The following is a 24,156-nucleotide window of genomic DNA, read 5'->3' as shown; positions in this document are numbered from 1 at the left end:
CTGTTATGTGTTTTGAAGTGAACCTGTATTGACTAAACATTTGGGAGCTCTCATCACTGACTTGTATAGGGTTTAGGCTCTGACTTCCACCGTAACCCTGTTTACCTAGAACAAACAGGACATGCAAGACAGGAGTTCAGATTTCACTGGCTGCATACTTGTTCTAGATAGTTGACATGCAAGCTAGCAAAGCCACGATTTCTAAGACAAGTAAAAAATGGGAATTTCTATGTTTATTTCCTCACAGGTGTCCTCAAAAACGTATGCAAATGTGTCATCCTCTGCATTGCTTTCCTATGCTTTGTGTTATGTATGCCATGTGAATCTTTTGTTTCTTACTGCATTACATGTTTGATCATGGGGGTGTACATGGCTATATATTCTATGTGATGTTGTATTTGTGTTCATAATGGCTGAAGCTCAAGAGTAAAATCATTCTGCATCATGCACCTTGTGTGTACATGAATGCACCTGCTATATACATTTAATAAGTATATTCATGATTATTTTTATATGTGTGCTTTTATATTTATTTTCCATACAGCATGTAAGCTCACACACACTGATCCTATGCTACACGGGCAATTTTATTTGTTGCAAAGCAACTACTTAGAAATATATATAAGTGAGGGCTACTGGAAAAAAGCTGCTGGCACGAAAAAAAGTGTGACACACGAACCTTAGAAAGTAATAAAACAAATAGTGCAGAGCTAAATCAAAAACGAACACATACATAAAAGATCATCGATACATAATATATGTGCAAAACAATCCCAGTGTCAATCCATAAATCACATATGGACCAATCCTCAGAAATGACAATTCAATAAATATAATGAAAATAGTGATGACACAAAATGCAAAATTCAGATTAATAAAGTGCTTATCCAACTTTGTATAGTGTCCAAATAGTGCAAAGAGAAAGAGATGGCCAAAATTCTTCTTCCCAACACCACCAGCAATGTACACTCCTCCATCCGTATGCACTCACCAGAGGGTTAAATTGAAAATGCATGTATCATAACCATCGTAATCTTTACTGCGTCTCAATTCTTGGTCATCAAATTCCAAAGTCCTAGATGGAAAGAGCTCACACAACAGAGCCCAGATAGAAGTATATAGTATAGTAAATTTTATTTAAAACTAAATAAAACAGAGCTAAAACAACCACGTGGATGCTTCAAACAAATAGGCTGTCCAGACTTGCAGAGATGGCTGCCGCTACAAATACCGGAACCGGCGACATGACTTCAGCACAAAAGGCCCCTCCCAATGCGTTTCGTGCAAATGCATGTCCTTGGGATACACCTACTGAGCAACTATTACTAACAGTCATTTCATTAGTAGCTTTTGAATGTGCTAACAAATATGAGTGCTTACCAAAAAGTAGTTAAAACTCTTAGCTGCAAGTGATTAATATTTTGTAACATAATGCAAGAGGTTTAGACAGTATAAAGACATTAGGTCACGGCTCCAAGATTACCCTTTATGCGATATTTTACATTAAAGGCCATAGATGGATTGAATTTTGGCCGGTTCAATAGGGATCGGCCGAGATTCGATCCATCTATGGGCAGGCTGATGGTTCTGAAGACAATCAAAGAACAGTCCTTTTCACAATTTACCAGTGTTCTGTAATGTAAGCATAAGATTCATGTTATGAATTACTCAGTCTTCCATTGTTTAGTTTCCATGCCCCTCCCTGGTTCTCATGTGTGTCCATGTCCAGTCAGCTGGAATAAGGCTGGCCATAGACGGAGCGAATATCTTTTCTGCAATTCACTCAATTCCCACATCAACACAGAGAGTGTTGACAGGGTAATCCCTTCCGCGGAGCTATTCTGTTTATTGTGAGGAGGAAGCCATCCCCACCGAGAGAACACAGTGATTATTGCTAGCTTCTAGAACAGCCACTGGCAATAATCGCATGTAAAATCCAGCAGGCTGGTAGTACCCAAGTTGATTGATCAATCAACTTGACTACATTCAGCCAGCCCATTCAGATTCAAATCTCGGCTGGTTCCTGCTGATCTGGACAAGATTCGAGCCATCTATGGCCGGCTTTAGTAGGATTACTTATCTAGTTGCCGAAGACTCTTCAGATAGTTTGTTTTCAGACAGTGAAAGGAGTTGCAAAACAAACCAGCTCATCTTATTTCAGCAAAAGAAGGGCTACACTGCTTTACTGAGCACTGATCTAATATTACATATGAAATTGACAGTTCCAGAACAGCTAATCAGCCAAGGAATACCTGGCACAAGCAGTTGCCCACTAAGTGTGAACTGCTTGAGCCAAGCTGTAAGTTGAAAATCTTTTTTTAATGGCTGTAAATCCCATCACTATAATCTCATATAAACTTTGACATGCTACTGTAAATTTAAAAGTAATTTTTGATACTTTTAAATGTACAACTTTAATTAAAAATACCTAGTGAGCCTGCTATAAAGGTTTGTGTGCAGACACTTCTAATTGTGTCTCTGCATCGTTACCCTATTGCATGCCCTTCCAGTGGGAACTGCAGTGCTGACCTGAGAAATGGTGTGCAGACAACCTTTGTGTGTGTACCTGTATGCAGACATAAAGAGGCTGCAGTAGATCTGCAGAATTAAGATGTGAACAAAAGGAGAAACCTGTCTTTATTGTCCATTGGCGATTGCCATGGTTTTTCCCTTTTTAGAAAAATACGATTTTTGTAGTCACTGTGAAAATCTATTTTTTGGGCCCATTGAGGAACACTGGGTGTTTTTAACCTTCTGTTTATACAGCTGCCTTCAGGAGGATTGGACAAATAGAAATCACTGTAGGCCAGTACAGGGTAACCCTTGAAGGTGGGAATCATGCATCCCTCTGTTTCTAAATTTTATTCCATCACTGCAGTCCTCTTTAGCTCAGTTGGGCGTGGCTGGTTCCTCTGCCCTTTGACTGAGGTTTTTGCTTTAGACATGCAAGACTTTGTCCCAAATCACCTAGTTATTTGCAGACTCGGACTGCAAAGCCCACAAACACGCTCTTTCGCCTTCCCCTGCAGATTCTATATCTAAAGTACCTGTGGCCTTGGTAGCTTCTGAGCCATCTGGATAGTTTGGTGGTGAGGAGTCACTGTCTACTAATATACCTCCCAAACTAAAGGAGACCATTTCAACTCTTATCAATGCATTAGAGTCCTCTTTAAAAGGGGATCAGCTTGTTTCTGCTACCAGTGCTGTCTTGGGTCCTTTAAAGTGTATTTCCACTTTTGCAGCCAAATTGGGATAACACTTGCTTTATATTTGTTACTGTTCTTTTTCATATGGCATTACTTAGCAGATCTCCTTATCAGTTTTAAATTTGATAAGAACACCTTCTGTCCTAACAACGGGTTCCTGCATTTTTGAAGAGGGATAGCTCAGTATGTCCGCAGTCTGTGTGGGACAGAGACAGTGGGAGATTGTTCAGAAATGTTTGCAATCTGCCATGAGGTCTCTTCCCTAAACACATCTAAAAGGTAAGAAATAAAAAACATTTAAAAGGCATCTCTACCTTTTACAACTAAATTTTTTTTCTTAAATCCTTCTTAACAGCCCTACGGCTGCTTTCCCCTGTGCATTTATCTGTCCTTATCGAACTTCATCTGTTGACTACGGTTGTTGGTGTGCATCTTCATACACTTGAAACATCCATACACAGGAGAAGCATAGTCTTTGCAATGGCTCCTGGCCATTATTTAGTGCAGTCATGTGACAGTGCTGACCAGTTGTAGTCTCTGGTTACTTCCAAGACAAAAGAAGTCTCATTAGTCAGTGCTGTCACATGACCGTGCTAACCAGTGGCCGTGAGCCATTGCAAAGATTATGCTTCTACACAGCTTCAAGGGGTGTGTATGGATGTTTCAAGTGTACAGAGATGCACACCTGCAACCGTGGGCAATGGATGATGTTACACTAAGACAAATAAATGCACAGGGGATAGCATCTATTGATCAACTTGTGTACAACCAGCCTATTGTTTTTTTGTTTTTTTTTTCTGAACGATCAGTGCTGCTGGCTATAGCCAGCAACAGTGGTTGAACCAAAAAAAAAAATGGATCACGTACGTCCTCCCTAAAGCTTTCTAGAACTTTGCCTTCTCTGGTGGGCCTTGCCAATTACCTGTAACTTTACTTTGCCAAATTATGTCTGACTGGTCAAAGTCCCTAAAAGAGATCTTAGCATGGCTGCAGTTAAACTTTAGTTATAGAATACAAATGGCTGTAGAGTCAAATTGCATATCTCTTGGTCTTCTGTCAGGACACATGCGTAGGACAGTTTGGGTAAAGTCCTGGACTACAAAGCCTGCATGTAAGAACAAAATTTAAAAGGCTGCTATCTGGCCTCCTGTTTAACTAATCTCTAAGTTCTACCAAAGGAAGTTTTTGGCCTCATCTGATGCCAGCTTTGGGTGAAAGGTCTTTCAAATGGCTCTTTTGAGTTACAGGTATTTTCCAGTTCTCTGTTGTGTTCTGGGACCTGTTAGTGTCTGTTTGCTGTGTTGCCCAGCTCTCAGTTGGACTGCTTTTGGACTTCTGAAGGTGAAAGACTTCTGTGTCCCTCAATGGAAAAGAAAGAAAATAAGAGTTATGTAGTCACTATAAACTCCTTTTCTTGGAGTACATTAGGAGCCACGACTCCAACCCTTCTGTAGTTATGATCGTACTCTTGGTACTGTGCTAAAAAATTGAGGAATGCTGGTATCAAATAAAAAATATGATTACACTCTGGTAAATGTCTATTTGTCTATTTTGTTGTTGAAAATCTATAAAATAAGGTACAATGCAGCAAGGGAGATGAGACTACCCTAGGGTATCCTATTTTCTTCATTCAAGCCTACAGTCAGAAAGGCACCCAGTGTTTGGAGGGATGTGAGTGGACTGACCTGGAGCAGTATTAGTGTATGAGGCATTCTGCTAGAAGATTGGGTTATCCTGGGCAGGCCTATGTTTTTTTTTGTTTTTTCTTCCCAGCTTTATATCTTCCTGTCAGTATAACCAGAAGCTGAAAGACTTTGTGTGTCCCTCAGTTGAACCTGAGAAAAGGATTTTGAGTAAAAAAAAAAATCCCTATTTTTATTAAAAAAACAAAATATAGCAATGGTATATGATGCACAGTGTTTTTGAAAAACTAAATGTCCACTTAGGATTTAAATCTCCTTTAAATTGTCCATAGCCATTAAATACATGGCTTGATATCTTTGATTTTGCCAGGACTAGATGATGGTTGGGCAGTTTTAGACCACCATACTATATATCTTTGTTAGGGGTTATAATAAATTGGAGAACGTGGTCTCTTAAGCCGGACGATGGCCAATCTTGCATGTACAACACGTGTCTAGTAAGAGAGAGAATGCAATGCTTATTACCATGTTACAAGGAAGAAGCAATAGTTGTTGCCCTGGTAAATGCTATTCTGGTCAGTCTGCCTTCCTGGAATCCAGTTCATGAGGATACAGAAGTTTCTTGATGTAACCATAATTGGCTGGATCATGCAAATGTTCTCTAATGTCTTTAGCCACCTAAAACAGATGTGCAGAAACAATTTGAAAAGCATCAAAAACTTGGGTGCTGAGTGCATAATTGCAAATGCCTGGCTCCGGAATATCTCAGGGGAAACAGTAACTAACTGGCAAGATTTACTAAGATGTCCAATCTTTTCTGAGATTTGCTGGTCACAGTCCACAGAGCTATGGGCTGTAGATATTAGATGATAGCGTTTCATTCTAGACTTTTTTTGGCTGGATTGGTTTACAATTTAATGTCTGAGGTAGTGCCAAACATGCATTTTTTTTTTAGATAAATTGAAAGTCTTACCTGATTGCTTTTGTTTTCACCGGTGCCTTGGCTGTCTGTGCACCCATTTCCCTCCTTCTTTTGCTTTAAACAGGAGCATTCATGCTACTGTTAATCTACCAGCAACATACTTGTACACACTAGGGTATACATATGCCTCCTGATGGTCCTTTCTGTATAGTATGACCCTATAGCTATTGCATTGATTTTACTGTGGGGTTGGCAGACCCAAATCTTAAAGTGTGAGAAGTGGCAGTAATGTACATTTGCTGTGTATTACTGTGAAACAGGAAACAGTTTCCTGTGTACATAATAAGCAAATATGGCTTCCCCATATACACTGTATTACCAAAAGTATTAGGACACCCCTCCAAATCATTGGATTCAGGTGTTCCAATCACTTCCATGGCCACAGGTGTATAGAATCAAGCACCTAGGCATGCAGACTGCTTCTACAAACATTTGTGAAAGAATGGGTCACTCTCAGGAGCTCAGTGAATTCAAGCGTGGTACTGTGATAGGTTGCCACCTGTGCAATAAGTCCATCTGCGAAATGATCTTGCTACTAAATATTCCACAGTCAACTATTATTGATATTGTAACAAAGTGGAAGCAACTGGGAACAGCAGCAACTCGGCCATGAAGTGGTAGATCACGTAAAATGTCAGAGCGGGGTCAGCACATGCTGAAGCGCACAGTGCTCAGAAGTCGCCAACTGTCTGCAGAGTCATAAGCTAAAGACCTTCAAACTTCATGTGGCCTTCAGATTAGCACAACAACAGTGTGTACAGAGCTTCATGGAATGGGTTTCCATGGCCAAGCAGCTGTATCCAAGCCTTAAATCACCAAGTGCAATGCAAAGCTTCGGATGCAGTGGTGTAAAGCACGCCACCACTGGACTCTAGAGTGTTCTCTGGAGTGTTGAATCATGCATCTCTGTCTGGCAATGCGATGGACGTGTCTGGTATGGTATTTGCCTGACTGCATTGTGCCAAGTGTAAAGTTTGGTAGAGGGGGGATTATGGTGTGGAGTTGTTTTCAGAGGTTGTACTTGGCCCCTTAGTGCCAGTGAAGGGAACTGTTAAGGCGTCAGCCTACCAAGACATTTTGGACAATTTCATGCTCCCAACTTTGTGGGAACAGTTAGGGGATGGCCCCTTCCTGTTCCAACATGACTGGGCACCAGTGCACAAAGCTTGGTCCATAAAGATTTGGATGAGTGAGTTTGGGGTGGAGGAACTTGACTGGCCTGCACAGAATCCTGACCTCAATCCTATAGAACACCTTTGGGCTGAATTATAGCAGAGACTGCGAGCCAGGCCTTCTTATCCGACATCAATGCCTGACCTCACAAATGCAATTCTGGAAGAATGGTCAAACATTCCCATAGACACACTCCTAAACCTTGTGTACAGCCTTCCCAGAAGAGTTGAAGAAGTTATAGCTGCAAAGGGTGGGCCAACTCAATATTGAACCCTACAGACGAAGACTGGGATGCCATTAAAGTTCATGTGCGTGTAAAGACTGTCATCCCAATACTTTTGACAATATAGAGTATATTAGAAACACTTGATGGAAAAACATTTATCTACAGCAGGCTGATCTCTTTTACATGAATATCTAAACACACTTAAAGGACTGTGCATTCACTTTAATACTCTTCATTTGCTCAGGTATTGAGCACACATTTTCAGAGTTGCTTATGGCATTCAGCCATATTTTGTCGAGTATGGATTGGCTGTTGCTATGGGCTTCATGGAGGGAATTCTGCTTTACAAAAATTTGTGAAATGTTATATAAGGTTCAAAGGCATAAACAAGATTTGATATCTGACTAAAGTTCTTCCCCTTCCTTGCTTTATTTCAGAACAAGAGGAAAACTTCGAGTTCATCATTGTGTCCCTCACTGGCCAGAGTTGGCACTTTGAAGCTACAAGTTATGAAGAGCGGGATGCCTGGGTACAGGCCATAGAGAGCCAAATTCTTGCCAGTCTACAGTCCTGTGAAAGTAGCAAGAACAAGGTAAGAATCCATTAACATTATATTTAACCATAATTTGTGAATACAGAAGTACTTGGGGAAATTTGAATGGTTATCCAAATAAGGTAATTTAGCTTTAAAGGTATTTCACGGGTAACATTTGCCTGTTCATGGACATTTATCTGATTAAAACCATACAACTGTCTATCCTTTTTTGGCTTCCCACTTCCCCCTGTACCAAATACATTATTACTGCTGTGTTGTTTTTTTTGGCCTTAGATTGAATATAGAGATATGTAGATAACCCCTAAAGAGATCTCTGTGTTTCCCTACATTATTGGTTGACTTGGGATATCGGCCACACACTGAGTGAATTTTTTTCAATCAGTTAGCTGACTCGTAGATTTGCATTGCAAGAGAGAGTATCACCATCATTATGTAGCACTTCAAAGCAGGAAGCAGATCCTGTGTGTGTAAAAAGTAATATGACTATCTTTAAAAACAAAAAATAATACATAAACATGCAATAGAGTGCATTTGTTTCCTGCTTTGGACTCCTCAGAATGGATTGGCCTACCTTAGGGCTTTTAAAAATGTACAAGCATGATAATTCAATTATAATTCATCCCTGCAGTCTGCATTCATTTCAATATGTCCTTAAAGCAAGCAAATATTTTTGCATGGTTATCTGTATTGAGCTATTGTGCCCAGTACAGCTTTCATACATAGGGGAGGTTTCTGTAAGCCCCAGAAATCAGAGAAGCACTCCTTTTGGCTTTATGTATAGAAAACCTTATGTGAAAAAGTACAGGTCCTACACACCAAATTTTCTGTTCACTTCCTCCAGCTGTTAAATACAGATTTAATTACTGAACTTCAGGACTTCCGTCTTGCTAGATGTGTAATATATTGGAAGAGAAGTATGGCCAAGGCTTGTTTGGTCATACTTCTCTTGTGGGTCACAGGAGTGCACTTTTGCTCTTCTGTGACCAAGAATCAGCCAGTACTGGGCTAAAGACTGCTGTTAGCTGATGTCACAGAACCACTTCAGTCTCTGGAGTCTAGACGTATCCTGACAATAATATTGGGATCCACCTAGATTCCTGACTGGCAACTGTCTCAGCTTCTCAACGCACTCCTGAGAGCCTGAGCCAGCCACTCCCTCCCCCTCCACAATTATGCCCTAACAGTCACCGCTCTGTGTTCAGAGCAGACCTGAGAACTGAGTGCTCTGTAGTCATGTTATCGCTCAGTTCTTGGGCTTGAACCTGGCGGGGGGCAGCTGCAGCATCAGACTGACACTGCAGCCATTTACTCCAGGTGAATATATACATTTATTTTTTTTTCCTTTCCCACACTTCTCTTTTAACTTTGAGTGGCTCATCTGCGCACTAGAGAGGAATTTGATTACTGCCACCCTGTTTATTTTGTGTTTGCTTCTCATAGATCTCACAACACCGTAACAAAGCAAAATGCCTGTGTGAGATCTAAGATTTGAAGCCTGGCTATCTTATTTTGGATCAGTGAATGTGAGTCTGCAATTGAACTAGTTGATCCAGGACTAGTATACAGTCCAGAAATTACAGAATGTCTATCTGTATGGGAGACCTCTCACTCAGGTGCTTGCTGTGTGACAGATTTCCTGTAAAGGCCAGTGAATGTTAATATGTATTCAATACACTATTTACTTTTAGCATTATATTGCCATTCCCTGTCAGATATAATCAGCTTGCCACAATCTCTTAAGTAGAAAAATAAGAAAATGCACTTAATCTGTTGACAATAGATTTAGTTTAAAATAAGTTATTTGTATAGCACTGCATTTCTGTTATTTTATAGGATGTGGATGTGCTGTATGAGCATCTCTCTGTCTACAGACATCCTGACACTAGCAATCTAAAAGAAATGTTTCTTGTAGAGGGAACTTTATAGCTTCTTGAGTACATTATTTTTAAACATGATAATAGAATGGAATAAATACATTTGTTTTGCGCACATGCCCTCAAAGTGTTGGCGAACACACTAATGGGATCATTGATTAATTACAGTCACATTAAATTCATAGCTTTGATCAGAAATGTTATTCCTATCAGAGAAGACTGTCGCTTTGCTGAGTACTTCCACTCTACCATCTGACCCTTTTCCTGCTCCTTTTCCCCTTCAGTCTCGTCTCACCAGCCAGAATGAAGCTTTAGCGCTACAGTCAATTCGCAATTTGCCAGGAAATTCTCATTGTGTGGACTGTGATGCACCAAGTAAGTATAGATCCCTAGAGAACGCACAATGAACTATCTTCCTGCTCTCCTACAAATAGACAAACATTAGCAGGCCTCCTCCGGATAAGCAGACTGCTGGGTTTCTTAACCTCACATTCTCCAAGTACAAAGTCATCAGAGACTAAACCTCCCATATTCTTAAGTACGTAGGGACCCACGGAGATGTGAAGGTCTCTTCAGATACATGTTAGATGCCTTCTTTGGAAAAGCATGATTAAGTCATTTTTCTGCTGATTTCATGATGAGTCGGTCCCTAGAGGGCGCTGTTGTACATGGGATTGGAAACACCATTCTCTTTGCAGCAATTGCAGGTTCCATATAGATAAAGTCAACAAAACCTAAAATAGAATTTACTAAATTACTAATTAGAAAAATTGACAATTAAATATTAACCATGTATTTACAGAAAATAAACAGTTTAAGTGCAGAAAGCTGTTTGTAGATAAGCTAACTGCAGTGTAGTTTAGTTTTTTCGTTTTTTTATATAACATAAATATTTGCTGGCTGCCAGAATGTTCCCAACTCTACAAATTGTTCCACTTCGTAAGCTAAAAATAGTGATTTCTTTAATTATTATATGCTTTGGGCTCATTTACACCAATGTCTGTGTGCTATTGTTTGTTGTGTGACATTCTTCAGCTGACTTCAGCAGCAAAATGCAGGTCAGCAAACCCAAACAACTGTAAAATACGGGGAATGAGTGTGATATTTCCCGTTGTACTCCAGGTGGTGAAAATCGGCCCTGTTGAAAACAACAGATTTTCTCATCTCCATACCTTTTGCCGGCTCTGCAAAATGCAGCAGAATGCTTGACAACACAGCTCATGTGACTGAGTTATTAGTGAAACTAAATGAACCACTTAGGATGGCCAATCGGGAGAGGGTCTGGTATGTTGGGGTACTAGGAGGCTATTAGGAGTGCTTACCATATCGAAGTGCTTATTATAGCATACTGAACTGCATGGCTTGTTAGAATATTTCCATGTGACCTTGCCGATCCTTCAGAGAAGGAAGAAAGATGTTATTTATGCCTGAGGTACTTCGGTCAATCAGAGAGTCACACATTAGGCATTGGTGGGACCCGATACAGATAACAAGTCAGTCACTTTGGAGGAGATCTGCCCTGTCTATGGCTAGACTTGGCTCACAGGTTAATCAGTGTAAATAAACATTGCCTATGGGTTATTGATGTGAAAATGAATTCAGTATATATAAGAACACATTGGGTAGGACATTTGAGTCTGCATATTATGGGAGAGTGCAAATTTCACTTATTATTTAGCGTAAAGCTGAGTATACACTAGTAGAATTTTGTTCGACATTTGTAAGAATGTTCATTTGTTTTTCTCATTATTAGTGGGGTCAAATCATTGATTGTTTTTGCACGCAGTAACATAAACATTCAAGAGAGCAGGGTGGAATATATATTTCTCACATATACCAATTTCTAACAGTGTATGTAGTTTTTGTTCACGAAAGTCCATTCATTCCAAAATCAAATGTTAAAAGCAAACAAAAACGTAAACTTTTGAACAACGTTCGAATTTACTGAGAGTTTTTGTGCAAATTTTAATTGGAAATTCTACTAGTGTATACCCATCTTTTCTGGAAGCCTGCCACATATTAGATAGTGAATTAGAAGTCATTGAAGGTATTTCCTATATCTTGCCAGTATTTAAATCAAGCTAACATGTAGCGCCTTACATAATACATAGAGCCCACTCACATTACTAATGGAGAAAAGAGTTGATAGTATTAGCAATGGATGATAGGTCAGTACACTGCAAATACAACTTGACCTGGACAGGCCATACATTATACATTTTTTTTTATGTTTAACCAGTTGGGTAAATGAAATTTAAAAAAAAAATTGCTGATTTCCCCTCCACCCACTCGAGGTAGATGGGGGGGGGGGGGAATTACTCCTGCTGCGCTGTTGTGTTCTGTTGGTTGGGAGCCTCCAGTGCCAGCACTGATTGTTTGGATAAAGACCCAACAGGGTGGTTATAGAGAAGTTGATCGATAGATCGACTTCTGAACAACCAGGGTGCCCATATGTGGATTGAAATTCAGCCAGTCCCTGCTGAACCACCCAGATTTCAATCCATGTATGGTGGGCTTTACGTAGACCCCCACCTGTGGTTGTGTTTTACAGACCTCACAAGAAGGCTCTATAAAGACAACCTGCTTATAAATGATTGCAGAGAAACATTTTGATACAGACTGATTGGACTGTCTTTTGGGGGTAGGGTAGGAGTAATAATTTAATTGTTCCTGTGTACCAAACTTGACTACAATTGTCATATTTCTTAGTCTTTCTTTGAACCAAAGCTACATGAGTTTTGAAATGTTTAACTTCATACACATCAGCCTTTTTTTTATCAACCTCATATACTATTGTGACTATATTACACTGACAGTGATAGTCTCAAGTTATGCTTTTATTCTTAATGATTCTGAGGCCTTGGCACTTTGATCATTTTTACTCAAGTAAACAGATTAAATATGCAGTAAATTTTTATTATGTGGAGTTTTGAATGTTAACAGCCACTTTGGAGTGCCCCCATTTATGTTGCATTCTGCAAAACATAGAATATATTTAAAAAATCCAACAGGTGATTTCTGATGAATAGGCTCCTTTTATTCTTTTAGTCTCCTTTCTCAGACAGGCAAAGGAAATTGGAAAGATGAAGCTTCTACAAATATTGGACTAGGCTCGGTATATCAATGTGTCAAAACAAGATTTTCTCTTTTTTTAAATTGTTCATGTAGTGCATATAAAGTTTTATTGCCAAATCTTGGATAAATAAATTTAGTTGTTTTGTGCACCATGCTAATCTTATTTTTTAATCTTTATAGGCCCAGACTGGGCCAGCCTGAACCTTGGAGCCCTGATGTGCATAGAGTGTTCTGGAATTCATCGCAACTTGGGGACCCATCTATCCCGTGTCCGTTCCTTAGACCTTGATGACTGGCCGCCTGAGCTCATAAAAGTCATGTCAGCCATTGGTAATGAGCTGGCCAACAGCGTGTGGGAAGGAAGCAGTCAAGGACACGTGAAGCCATGTTCAGAAAGCCCCAGGTCAGTAACAAATGCTACATGCTCTCATCTGATGTTGTTCTGTTCATTCTGGAAATCTATTTAATCACTTCTGTACCAGCCTGTATGTACTCAGATATAGTGATTGCAGGGTCCTGGTTTTAGTACACTTTAACCACTTGCCTTCCTGAGGATTTACTACCCTTCTTGACCAGGCCATTTTTTGTGTTACTGCGCTGCGTTACTTTAACTGACAATTGCACGGTCATGCAATGCTGCACCCAAGTTAAATTTACGTCCTTTTTTTCCACGATTTGAAGTTTCTTTCGGTGGTATTAGATCACCTGTGTGTTTTTTATTTTTGGCGCTATAAGCAAAAACAGACCAACAATTTTGAGAAAAAAACAATATTTTGGACTTTTTGCTATTAAACATGTCCAGTAAAAAAATTTTTAAAAATCAAATGTCATAAATTTAGGCCAAAATGTATTCTGCGACTTTTTTTTGCCAGAAAAAAAATCCCAATACATGTAAATAATTGGTTTATGTGAAAGTTATAGCGTTTATAAATGGCGGTATAGATACTGGGATTTTTTATATTTTTTTCCCATACTAGTAATGGTCGCAATCAGCAACTTTTAGCGAGACTGGAGCGGACATTTTGACACTGGGGGGGAACTAACTTAGTCTCACTGACATCCCCAGTGACACCAATACAGTGATCAGTGCTAAAAAAAAAATCACTGACACTGTACTAATGGCACTGGGTGGGAAAGGGTTAATGTGAGGGGCTATCAAAGGGTGAACTATGTGCTGGCAGTGCTTTACTAGGGGGCGGGGGTGTGTGCTCTACTGTAAGCACACTGATTGGGATGGCTGTGCAGTGCACAGCCATCCCGAGCAGTATGTTCAAGCTGACAGGGAAGAAGACTGTAAACAAAACAGTCTTCCTGACCGTCGGTGATTGTCGGTAATCACTAGGCACCAGCAGGTAATTACCGGCCGGGACCCAGTGATTGACATCCAAGGCCGCAAATAGCGGCGCGGCTGGGGTGCATGCATGGCTCGCGCCCCCTACCTGAAAATGCAAAATCACGTGTGTGTGTGTATATATATATGTGTGTGTGTGTGTGTGTGTGTGATTTTGCACACAAGTGCCGCCCTGTAGCAGTATATCTGCTATAGGGCGGCCTTAAGAGGTTAATTACCACGGGGTTTTTCATTTTTTACTATAATACTTTGTTTTATAAAACACATCAGATAAAATTGCCAGGACAGTACAGACACCTGCCAAAATGACCTCTTGTGGAAAGTAGACACCCTAAGGTGCTGCTTTTTTTTTAAATGATGAAAAATGCCATTATTGAGGTTGTTAAAACATGGGGCTTGGTAATGGTGCACTGCATTAGATACATCAATAATGTGCAGGTCATACAATGATAGAGGAGGAGATAAAGTGGTTAGTGTGCAGGTCCTACGCAGTGGGGGATGGAGATGAGATCTGCAAGGAAGGAGGAAGAGAAAGGGATGAAAACAAAAACCTACATTTATTTAATAGACCCCCCCATTCCCCCTTGAATATGTTGCTGTGAATTTTCCTTCCTGTGCTTCCTCTATTGTGAGAGAATGGAGATGGCTGTCAAATGTAAACAGTATAGGCACGGCGCATTTCGTCTATGATATAATCATAGGGCAGTGTAAAGGAGGCACTCTAGAACATCACCATGTAAAGATATGCAGCAATAGTAAAGTGGTTAAAGAACAAGTGGGAATCTCAGCTGTCCTGTATGTACAGTATATCTACAATCTTCTCTGCAATGTGTATTCTAAAGCACTGCATCTTTATATAATACTGGAAGGTAAGGCGATATTGAGAAAATGTTAGCTCTCATGCTACAATCTCCTTTGAAACAGCTATCTGTTCAGTGCTGGATCTTGCCTTTTAATCTGGAGATACAGATAAAAAAAAGTAAGGGGAAAATGTTAATAGTGTGACAGAGATGCATGGAACCAGAATTCCCTATTCACCCAGCATACTTCTGTACTACTGATTCAAAACCCAGAAGTGACGTCTTGACAGGTAGTCCAGAGGTGGTGCAGGATTGAACAGGGAATGCTAGTTTGTATTGGGCTGTCATCAGATTTGGATGATTACACAGAACCTGTGCCCCTTTATATCAAGTGTCCCTATCAGGAGTCCTCTTCAGAGTTCTCACTTACATCAGGGCTCCTTTGAGAGCCCCCCTTTACATCAGGTATCTTCACAGGAGTACCCGTTACATAAAATGTCCACATCAGAGCACCCCTTATATCAACTGTCTCCATCAGAGTGCCCCCATCAAGTCTGATGGATTAGTAGATGCACTCCCAGTGATCTTGGGGGGGGGGGGGGCACAACTAAAATCCAAGAGGCATAGCCCATTCTAGCATCCCCTAGATCCAGGCTTGATCTGCTTGTCTATTATTCTGATCTAGAAGTTTCAGTATGTGCTAGGTTACTGGCCAGAAAAATATGCAGATCAGAAATTCTGACTTCTCTAGCAAATTCTGGTTCCAGGTCAATGAGCACTAAAGTCAGAAATATCCAGACAATTAGCACTTTCAGAAGGTCAACAGAAGTGCAGCCCATATATTTCTTTCAATACAGCTTTCCTTTAACCACTTCAAGTCTGGACACTTTCACCCCCTTCCAGTCCAGGCCAAATTTCAGCTTTCAGTGCTATCACACTTTGAATGACAATTGCGCGGTCATGTAACACTGTACCCATATGAATTTTTTTAGCATTTTTTTGAGACCGATAAAACTTTATTTTGGTGGTATTTATTCACCACTGGGATTTTTTTTTTTTTGCTATATAAATGAAAAAGTCCAAACATTTTGAAAGGTGTTTTTCTTATAAAATTTAGCAAATAATCTTTCTTCATAAATCTTGCCTAAAATGTATTCATCTATCTTTTTAGTTGAAAAACAAAAAAACAAAAAAAAAAACCCAAATTTATTATTTTTTTTATTATTTTATTTTATTATTTATGTTGTTTTTTTTTTAACATACTGTCACCCTAGCAGTACAGTGTCACCATAGTGACACTGTACTACTTGTGGGAGGGTGATGAAGATTTTTTTTTCTTTATTTTCACTGATTGCTTTTACACCCATAAAGGCTGTAAATGCAATCATTTCTCCTCTCTGGCTGCATTCCTGCAGCCATTGAGAAATACTGTGAGAGCTGTGGTTGGTCACAGCTTGTCACATAGTAGAAGGCTGTTGTAAATAGCGTTGTACCATGTGACCTCTGTGATCATTCACTGATTTCACAAGTAGTAAGCAATGATGTCAGGAAGTGACATCTTGTTTAATACTATTCATGTGATCACTGACTGACCAATCAGTGATCACATGAATCAGGACCTCACACAGAGGTCCTGTACAGCGATATGTGTTCCGCTGTGTCCTCCGGAGCGCACACAGGCAATAGATGCAGGGGGACGTTTAGTAACGTCCACCCGCATCTGCAGCGCTCCCGTTTGGCCTTTTATCTACATGGGCCAGACAGGAAGTGGTTAAAGAATCATCACTACATTAAAAAAAAAAAAATATTCTGTTTATATTGAGTGTAAGTTCTAAAATTCATTAGTATTTTTATTGCCATTTCATAGTTTGTGTAGCTTTTCAACAGGGCTCCCCAATACTAACATATAGAAGCAAATAAACAGCGGGGTTCCATCCCATTGACCTACTGCTGCTTCTTGGTGTCTGTTTTTGTATGTATTGGCTGACCATCTTGGCAGACAGCATTAGCTGACCTGTCTTAAATGGAAACTGTTAAAATAGACGTATGCAAGCTACAATGCTGACTTGTGTTTCAGCGTTCAAGTTCCAGGACTGTAACTTTGATTCTGTCTTCAGTATACTTACTGTGTCACTGACCTAGAGCAAATATAGAGGAGTCTTGCACATGTGCTATCTACAGGCGAAGAATTACCAAAGAAACAAACTGATCTGCCTGGTGCATGTTGTAAATTGGTGATGAGACTGCTACTGTCTTCCCTAGCAGAGAGTGCGCATACTGCACTTGATTCCGCAACAATGTGATTTACAGTGGAGAGGTGCAGCATTGGATGCAGCCATGGAGTCAATGTTTGAAACATTTTTGGTAACAAAGTTCCACTGTTCCAGTTGTAAAAGTTTAGTGTTTTGTTTTTGGCTTTTTTTTGGGGGGGGGGGGGTACAGCACCAAATACACTATGTTATGTGTATCACATTACCTGATGGCTGCTTTTTTAAAAGCAAATCTTCGTTCAGTGCCCTGAGCAGCTATCTACTATTGTGAGAGATAACAGCCACTGCTGCTAGGCTGAAAATTTGTGCTGCTTGCCCGCCCCCTTTTGCTCTTTCCACTATTAACAATACGACACATTCTGTGAATGAAAGAGGAGCAGTTGATTGACAGGACCTCTATTGCCCATTTACTGAAAATAATGCCTTGTGGGGGGAAAGAATTATGATTTTTGTAAATGGTGAAGAGAGCAAATGGGGTCGGGCAAGCTGCACAACTTTCATGGCATCAGAAGAGTACCACTCAGGGCAATATCTAGTGAGTATGAAGGTGACACCGAAGGGAAGTTTTTTAACAAGAAGCAGAAGCCTGCAGGTAATATGATACACACCATTACATGGAACGAATGTGTTCAGTGCTGTATTGAAATAAAAATGACTGAACCTAAAGCGATTCTAAATGTTCAATTGTTTTTTATTTTTTGTAAAATAACAAACATGTCATACTTACCTGCTGTGTGTAGTGGTTTTGCACAGAACAGCCTGGATCCTCCTCTTCTCTGGTCCCCCGCACGCTCTCCTGGCTCCTCCTGTCTGTCGGTTGCCTCCACAGCAAGCAGCTTGCTATGGGGCACCCACTGCTCCGTGTGTCAATTCACACATGGAGCCATGCCCCCCCCCCCCCCTCATTGGCTGACTGGCTGTGATTGACAGTAGCTCCCGCTTGCTGTCTCAGCCAATGAGAAGGTAAAGACCCATGACAGCCACGGCCGTCATTCACATCACTGAATTGAGATGAGACTCAGGTAAGTATGGAGGGGACTAGGGGCAATACTGCACACAGAAGGTTCTTTACCGTCGTAAATTAGTACACATTGTTTAAGTGTATCTAAAGCCACATTTTGTGTGTGAGTGTTTTTGGTTTATTTTTTTTTGAGGGGGGGGATTAGTTTTTGATGCAGTGAAAACTATTGACACTAGGACTGAAAGTGAAGGAAAATCCCAAATTTTGAGTTGCTAGATAAAGCAGGCAAAAAATAAAAAAGTGTTTTTTTTTAACATTCCCTACTCTATTTAAACTAAAAAAATAAAGTTTATGCTTTTAGAGATGCTTTAAGTGAGGCTGTCTATATCTGTGGTACTACATAGTCACTGCACATGCCATACCTACACAGTAACGTCAGTCCCACGTTTCTATATAATTGGCAAATTATTGTGCTAGAATAGGTCACAATGTAAATCTTTGTGGGCTCACTTGAGTGCCAATGTATTCATAAAGACTTGGGTAGATGGGAGTTTTTAGGTTACAATACACTTATGAACTTAAAGTTATATGTTGTCTTCTTTCAATTAGTTTTTGATGCACTTTTATACACAATTGTAACAGAAACTGGATGTCTCTATCCTAGCCAATCTCCACTACACTCTGCAATGTCACTACACTCCACAGCATGCTTTTTTAAGGCCCATTTATAAAATACAGAGTTTGGTGTAGAATCTGTAGTATCCTATGGAATTGCCTTTGCCTAATCGCTTCAGAGGGAACTCTGTGATTGGAGGAGAGGCCAGTTACATCCCTTTAACAAGGTCAAATGATTAGGCTCTCCTTCCTGCTCTCTCCCTCTGCTTTGGAGTGATAAAGTCACTGACATGGCAAGTTGTGCTTTTTTTTTCCCCTTTTTTCTTTTTTAGCAACAGTAGGGCCACAGTAAGGCCTTACTGCTGTTTTTTAAACTGACAACTTATGTTGTCTCTATTTTTGTACTGTTCAACATATACGTAAGATTGTATTCTGTGTGGTTAGCTTGAAGTTGAACTCCAGGCAAGCGTAGCTGAATAAAACAAATACGGAGACCATTCTAGCTACCTTGAAATTTGTAAATTTGTTACCGTTCTTCTGATTCAATACTTCAGCAGCACTGCTTGATAAGTGACACTGTCAAACTCATCCACAGTTAGCTGTTTGGACAGCAGTGCAACAGCAGCAGCAGACTGAGAAGGCCATCTCTCAAGATGAGCTTGAGTGTCCTCTGAACTCATTCCTATTTGAACTTGAAAGTTCATATATAGTCAGTGTCATTGACTAAATATGCACACGTGTCCATATAAGTGCACCAATGTCACCAGCATTCCACCCTGTTTGTGTGCTATGGGGTGGGGGCCGTGAATGGCCAGGCCTGCAGCAGGTTGGACTAGAACATAGCATTTGAGTAGAGAGGAGTTTGGAGGACACTCAAGATCTTCTCCAGTCTTCCTCTTCTACTCTACTTTGTCTTCCTGTTGGCACTTTCACTTTCAGTGCAATTGCATGCAGTGGTTGTGCGGTTGGCTGCCCACATGTGTGCTGATGTGTACGGGATAAGATGACCAGGGCAAATTCCGATATTTACATTGGCTTTTAAGCATGTGTTTAATGATATTTTAATACATATAATACTGCATTTCTTTGTGTTTCATAAATCTGCCTGGATTTCATCTTTAAGGCCCCATGTACACGGGACACTTCTGAGCAATGGAAACTGACTGCTGGAAACCGTAGGTTAAAAACCGTCTGTTTAACCACGTTTGCATAACACGTTTATACGCGTTTGTGTTTAGAAGCATTTTTTAAAGATAAGTACAGGAGAACCTCCCAAATGTCCAGAATGCACTGAAAAGTGGTAAATTATTAACTATTTCAGACTGTTTCAGAGAAATTCAGAGGGTAGAAGCAGAGAAAGCAGTATGTGTTGAGATTAGCTTAGGTGTGAGTTGCTCATTAACATTTCTTTTGTTTCAAAGGGTGGGAAAAGTGTCTGGTGGAGTGAGTCATTAAGGCCACCTGGCAGGGGGGTCTTCATGAGGAATTTGAGGTGTGAATGATCATGAACATATCTTTTGTTTCCAAGGGTGGGAGATGTCTGAGGCGTGAATTGGTCATTAATATGTGTGACAAGCTTGGTAGGAACATCCTGTGTTCAGTGTTTTGTCCATTTGAGCACCTTGAAAACGCTTTGCATGCATTTTTCATGATGAAAAAAGGCTCTGGACAGCATTGGGAACTGGAATAGTTAAAAAAAATGTTCAAATGCTTATAAACGTGAGTTGCCGCGATTACAAGCGTTTTGCGTTTGTAACGCTGATAAAATCGACTGCTGAAAGCAAGTTTTCTGCGTTCAAAAAAATGACTGTAAACTCAAATGCCTGTAAACGACTGTACACAAAGATGTGTACATGGACACATAGGAAAACATTAGGGTGAGTTCAGGGGCTGCTGAAAAAAACACTGAACAGCTCCTAAACGTGAGTTTATCAGCTGCAGTGTACATGAGCCCTAATGGCCACGTTCACTTATCAACACCCTTGTTGTTCATTGAGAACTACAAGCTGTCAGCTGCAATGTCTGACTGTACTTGTAGTCTATCCATTCACAAGAGACTGAATGAATGACGCAGCTGCATGGGGCGCCCTTTTTTCAAAAAGTGACAACCGTGTCACAGGAGGGAGAAAAGATGAAGATGTTGGAACATGCTACATGTTTCAGCATAAAAGCGGATGGAACATGTAACATCTTCCAAGGGTGAACTTATCCTTTATTTCTATTTAGGGTTGCATTCATCTGACTCACTAGGTGCAAAAGCTCTTAACTGATAAATGCCCCATTTAGCAGAATCAGTTCAGTGTATACAACCAATATTGCTTGTACTACAGTGTCACATTTTTAGTTTATTTGTACAAAGCTAACAAATATAATTTAGCTCTTACTTCTTTCCGTTACTCTTTGGAATACCAATTAAGAAAAAATCAATATTGCATGATCTGACATTGCAAAGAGACAGAAGAAGTCTAGAACTGCCCCCAACAAAACTTGTCAGCCAACCCATCTCACCAAAAACCTGTCACCTATTTTACCTGAGACTGTAGCATTTCATATTACAGTGTCCAAAAACACACTATCAATCTGGTGCCCAAGACACCTTGTGGCAAAGGTTTCCCTCTCCGCACCTTTTGTTATTTCAGCTCAGCCCTCATAACTCCAACAGTGAAAACATCTGCAAAGCAGAACACCTCCTCCGCATGTGATCATATTCCTTTTTGCAGAAGGTACACCAAAAAAAAAAAAAAGAAAGAAAGATTAAAATGTAAGCATCCATATATACAGAAGAGATAGACCTTGAAAAAGTACTAATATATTGCTTTCAAAGTCACTCTTCAATAAAGACATATAACATACAGCGGTGTGTAGTAACGTGTTGCATTTGGTAAGGTTCTTTACTGATATAAAAGGCAAAAAGATTTGTAAAGTACGTATCAATGCTATATCCAATAGCTGCTAGTTCTGATTATTTGCTTTGGGATATTGTACTTTACCACGGAATAAAACCATGTATTGCAGATGTCACTAACATTGCGGATAGTTTTACAGTTTATACAGAAGTAACTTAAGGAAAACCTTGCATTTGCTAAACTTTTATAAAATATGTTTATGTAAAAATATATATATATATATATATATATTCACATACAGATATATGTGAATTTTTTCCCGTGCTTAACAGAATTCAAAAGTAAATCACAAATTGAATAAACAGTTGGTGACAACTCATCAGATTACGGATTAGAAATCTATAAAACACTTAGGGTAAAAAATGTGTTTAAATATTTGCAATGTTATTTGTCACTGCAGTATATAGATGTGTAATGTTATAGCATATAGGGGAAAATCATCAGAGTAGTGTATGCTGGGGACACATCACACACAGATATAACTCATGGTTTGGGAGAGGAGCAGGAGGTTATGTGACAGGACAATACTCTTCCTACACTGACCCATAGACCCATCTGCTCCCCACATGTCACTTCCCCCATTAACAAGCAATTGAATTAATTAAATGCTACTCAGAGCTCGCATAACAAGCTACCGGCAGTGTCCAAATTAGCACTGATAATCAAGGATGATTTCCTTTATTATCCTGCTAAGTGGAGAGCAGGCAGCCCCCACCCCCCAGTCCTCTCCACGCCTGCCCTCCCCTATTTACTTACCCTGGCTCCTGTCTCTGCCAGCCAGGGTCACCTCACCTCGTTAACTTGCTGTAATCAGGACCTCATGGCTGGCTGTGATCTTCACACTATGGTCCAAGGGGCCAGCTCTTGTCTTGATGTGCCTTTTAACCCTTTCTGTTTCACCTCACAGTGGCATCAGGTCTCATCTTTCCAAAGCTGAAAATAGAAAGGCTAGGCTGAGACAGATATTTTCGAAGCCTTATGGTGTAGGTTTTAGTCTTACCATTCCGTCTGGAATTGCCATCCATCTGACATTGTGTGCGTCGCATCGTTCTGTCATCGGTCACCTTTTCCCCCTGCGCCAGGCTCTCCCCACACCTTGTTTCTCTCCCACTATCCTCACTCACCTGTGTCTTCTCTCCTTCCAGCACTCTCTCCTCTCCCCCCTCTCCTTCTCTGGCTCAACCTCAAACTGATAGATGGTGAGTGGAGGCCCTGTGGTCTCTCAGCTGAGTAATAGAGGCAGGAATTTCATTTTGCAACTGGCTGATTTAATGATCCGAAGGGTAATTAATAGGCTGATTATCTTAATGTTAAATATGTCCGGCAGCAATTACTCTGACCTCCTGCGTGTCAAGGTCCAGGCCTGGCTCTTCTTTCAATTAAGTTCTCTGGGGCTTAATGATATGAATAAGCTCCCCAGCTCTGACACTGCAGCTGCCCAGACTGCGAGAAGCTGCCGGGCTCGTGGGGAGCTTTTAATCAGAGCGTTCCCCCTTCCCCCTCCACGGACCATCAAATTTAACAATTAGAACAAGGGCAGTTTAACTTTCTTCTCTGCCAGTTTGCTGGTACCAATCACTCCTTTTACATCGTACTATCTTGTTCTTCCTTCACACAACCTGCTCCATCAAAATCTGTTCCATCTACAATCCTACTGTGTATAAAATGTGCAAGTTTGTTTTTGCCTTGATATATTATATGTAATATTATTTTTCTCATGCTGGCTTTCTTTAGCTATTCTGACTCTCCAGTAACCATATACTGACCTTTCCTCTTGATGGTTGCTATTGTTTTGTTTTTTTTGCCTATTTCCAATTATTTTCCTTTTCTTGGATTTATACCTCTTCCACAGTCTCCTATTACTCCCTAAGATGTCTCTGCCTTTCAACAGTCTCTGTCTCTCGCTGTCTCTCCTCCGGTTTCTATTTGTCTTTCCTCGTTCTCTCTCCTCTTCTCCAGGGTACATTCTTGCAGCTCCGAGCTGCCGCGTCTCTCCCGATATTAATTATCTTGTGAGTGCCGTTGTTTTTCCGTTTGACAGGCTTAATTAATTGGCAGCAGCGGCCGAAAATGACAGGGCCACTAATTGCAACTCAAGGTGTATTAGAGTCAGACGGGCTGTGCCGGATCAGCGTGCCCCCATTGCTGTGCTCAGACTAGGAAGCATTGCCCGTGCTGTGTGTCATGTGTGTTGGAGTGATTGCATGTGATTGTTGCCCATGCGCTTGTCGCACGAATCTGACATTTTGCTGCCAATAAAGTTTGGACAGCTGGATTGTCTAGGGGCAGCAGATGCTGTGTTTGTGTGGGGATGGGATGCGAACACTCCTACTGCTGTAACCCTTTCATTGATGGGGGTCACAGTGTCATCAGAGTTTGGAGAATTTTGGCACTGAGTGTTCAGATAAACGAAGAGCCTTTTGTCTTGCAATATCAACCTATCAAACAAATCTGATTACTGGAGTCCCAGATCACAGACTTCCCCTAACCTTCTCGTCCAGTGACTCTTAACTTGTGT

General features: G+C 40.5%; 1 protein-coding gene and 1 long non-coding RNA gene across 5 annotated transcripts in view; one reads left to right on the top strand and one right to left on the bottom strand.

Moving 5' to 3' along the window:
* Positions 1-24,156, top strand: part of AGAP1 (ArfGAP with GTPase domain, ankyrin repeat and PH domain 1) — a 334,749-nt gene that overhangs the window by 256,371 nt on the left and 54,222 nt on the right. For all 4 annotated transcript variants that reach the window (XM_089671672.1, XM_089671674.1, XM_089671671.1 and 1 more), the window contains 3 exons: positions 7,668-7,822; positions 9,945-10,035; positions 12,916-13,138. In XM_089671672.1, the coding sequence (XP_089527798.1) occupies positions 7,668-7,822; positions 9,945-10,035; positions 12,916-13,138 (469 nt within the window). The remainder of the gene's footprint in view (positions 1-7,667; positions 7,823-9,944; positions 10,036-12,915; positions 13,139-24,156) is intronic.
* On the bottom strand, positions 9,553-23,814 carry LOC149467442 (uncharacterized). The gene is made up of 3 exons (XR_016311931.1): positions 22,395-23,814; positions 21,357-21,442; positions 9,553-10,394 (listed from the first exon to the last, which is right to left on the bottom strand). It is a non-coding gene; the product is annotated as an uncharacterized LOC149467442 (long non-coding RNA).

This window comes from Staurois parvus, unplaced genomic scaffold (assembly GCF_062004578.1).
Source record: "Staurois parvus isolate SC_StPar_1 unplaced genomic scaffold, SC_StPar_1.0 ptg000113l, whole genome shotgun sequence".
In the NCBI taxonomy this organism is placed as follows: domain Eukaryota; kingdom Metazoa; phylum Chordata; class Amphibia; order Anura; family Ranidae; genus Staurois; species Staurois parvus.
Note: the sequence above shows the minus strand (reverse complement) of the source record. Positions and strands in the feature narration are given on the sequence as shown.